The following is a 1,964-nucleotide window of genomic DNA, read 5'->3' on the forward strand; positions in this document are numbered from 1 at the left end:
TTTTTTTTTCTATTTTAATTGTGTTATTATTTATTAGACTAAAATTAAATAATTAAAAAGATATGGAATAAGAAAATACTATTGGAGAGTTGTGTTTCCCGGTCATTATGACTTTTATATGAGTTAGTGAAAGTTTTATGATTTTTGTGTAAGAAAACATAAATATATGACTTTAGTGGGAGAAAAACATAGTTATATGACTATTTCTGAAATTTACCCTAAACTGAGAAATTTTGCATGAAAGATTTTCATGGAAATGACGAGGAAGAAGAAGAAGAAAGGAGGCCATTTCAGATTGCTACAACTACAAAAAAAACTCACACAAGACTAGAGACAGAAAATTCAGAAATAACATGAAGAAACAGGAGAAGTAAAACAAAATACGTACACAAGCAAAATGAAAAGAAAAAAGCACAAAATATATGGAATATTTATAGTCAGTCCATCGCTTCATCTTTGTGATTTACATCCTCCAGACTAGTCCAAATTAAGCTCATTTTATCCTGTCAAAAGAACAAACATAACACGATATTTTAGCAAACAGTTTAGTAATAAGTAAAAATCAATTCAATTAAAACTCATTAAAAGTTAAATGCTTTAATTTCTTGTCTAGTTGTTATATTTTTTCCAAGTTGACGGAAGAAAAAAGAAAAAGATGATCCAACTTTGTCTAGTTACGTGGTCAAGCTAGTTATTCGAAGACACACACACATATATATATATGATCACATCCTACAAGGTAATTAAAGGAATTAAATTTTATACTTTTATAATGTAATTTCTCTTTCCAGTACAGGTTAATATAGGATTTAAATTTGATCGGTTCAATATTTTGATTCCTACCTTATGCAGTACATTTTTTAGATCATGGTTTCACAATATTTCTTGAAATTTTAATGATCTTCTAATATGGGGTGTTGAAAATAATAGGTTCATTTGAACACGTTGACTACATGTGTTAGCAGCTGTTCTGCTTTATTTGTCAGGATACTAATCCACTCTTTATAAAAGATTATCTGTAATCATGCAAAAAAGTTAATTTTTAAGTGACTTGATAGCTAGTGTAAAACTTATTTACGCCGTCAGCTCATAGAAGTTAAACTCGTAAAAGTAGAGCCAAACCAGGTGATATCCGTGCGTACCGGGACACTTGACGTTTGGAGAGAAAGTGAAGGGCAAAGTGACTCCACATCTGCGAGGAAGTGCTTTAACTGTAGCATCTGTAGCTCTGAGATTTTTGATTGCTGACTGAACACATCTGCAAACAGCTTGCCTACTAGCAATGTTCTTAGCGGCCATCTTTGAAAGAGTTGAAATTCCAGCACAACAAGCAGCTGGAGGCATCCCAGTTACCCCACTCCCTCCCCTAAAGAACACCACGCAAGGTCTAACTGCACCTACTACGTTGCTGCACTGAATTCTTGTTTCACCATTTGAAGTAATTGGGAAAAGCAAGAACATCATCAGAATTGTTACCAAAAGAAAAGTATATGTAGGCTTCATGGTGAAGTATATGTAATAATTTTAAGGATTGATATTTTGCTTTTTCTTTCTTTCTAAATGGTTTATGTTTTTATATATAGAAGTTTTGAGGGACATGAAGACAAATAAAAGAAGTTGATTGATAACGATCAAATAGATAGGCTAAGACAAATGGAGAAGATGAGAATGAAATGCACCCTAGCTATGGTATGGGTCATCAATTAATGAATCGATCAGGTGAAAATTATTACCGGATAAAGTTCAAATTCTATTAGAGATAAGAAAGGAAAAAACTAGGTGATGGAAGGCAAAGCAACACAATCATATATGATGGTAGGAGCGAGGTGGCAAAGATTCTGGGAAAGAGTAGAGTTACGCGCAAGTCGACTTGAATACTACTGTTATTACAAATATCATGAAAAGCATTGCTAGCAACTTACGTATGATTTTCCCGTGCAGGTGCGAAAGGTGCTATGTTGAGT

General features: G+C 33.1%; 1 protein-coding gene across 2 annotated transcripts; it reads right to left on the reverse strand.

The window, feature by feature from the left end:
* On the reverse strand, window positions 272–1,564 carry LOC109240761 (non-specific lipid-transfer protein 1-like). Of its 2 annotated transcripts, none has more exons than XM_019407443.1 (2): window positions 1,123–1,564; window positions 272–503 (listed from the first exon to the last, which is right to left on the reverse strand). In XM_019407443.1, the coding sequence occupies exons 1-2, from the start codon at window positions 1,501–1,503 to the stop codon at window positions 438–440; spliced, it is 447 nt and encodes a 148-aa protein (XP_019262988.1). In that variant the 5' UTR covers window positions 1,504–1,564; the 3' UTR covers window positions 272–437. The 2 variants fall into 2 exon arrangements, with proteins under 2 accessions (XP_019262988.1, XP_019262996.1); XM_019407451.1 differs by having other exon boundaries at window positions 466–503; window positions 1,143–1,564.

Source organism: Nicotiana attenuata, chromosome 1 (genome assembly GCF_001879085.1).
Source record: "Nicotiana attenuata strain UT chromosome 1, NIATTr2, whole genome shotgun sequence".
Classification (NCBI taxonomy): domain Eukaryota; kingdom Viridiplantae; phylum Streptophyta; class Magnoliopsida; order Solanales; family Solanaceae; genus Nicotiana; species Nicotiana attenuata.

Excerpts from the sequence above, each read along its gene's own strand:
- LOC109240761 (XM_019407443.1), bottom strand. The coding sequence starts at position 1,503 with ATGAAGCCTACATATACTTTTCTTTTGGTAACAATTCTGATGATGTTC. Across the intron at positions 504-1,122 it reads GTACGCACGGATATCACCTG|GATAAAATGAGCTTAATTTG; the intron begins GTTTGGCTCTAC and ends TTCTTTTGACAG.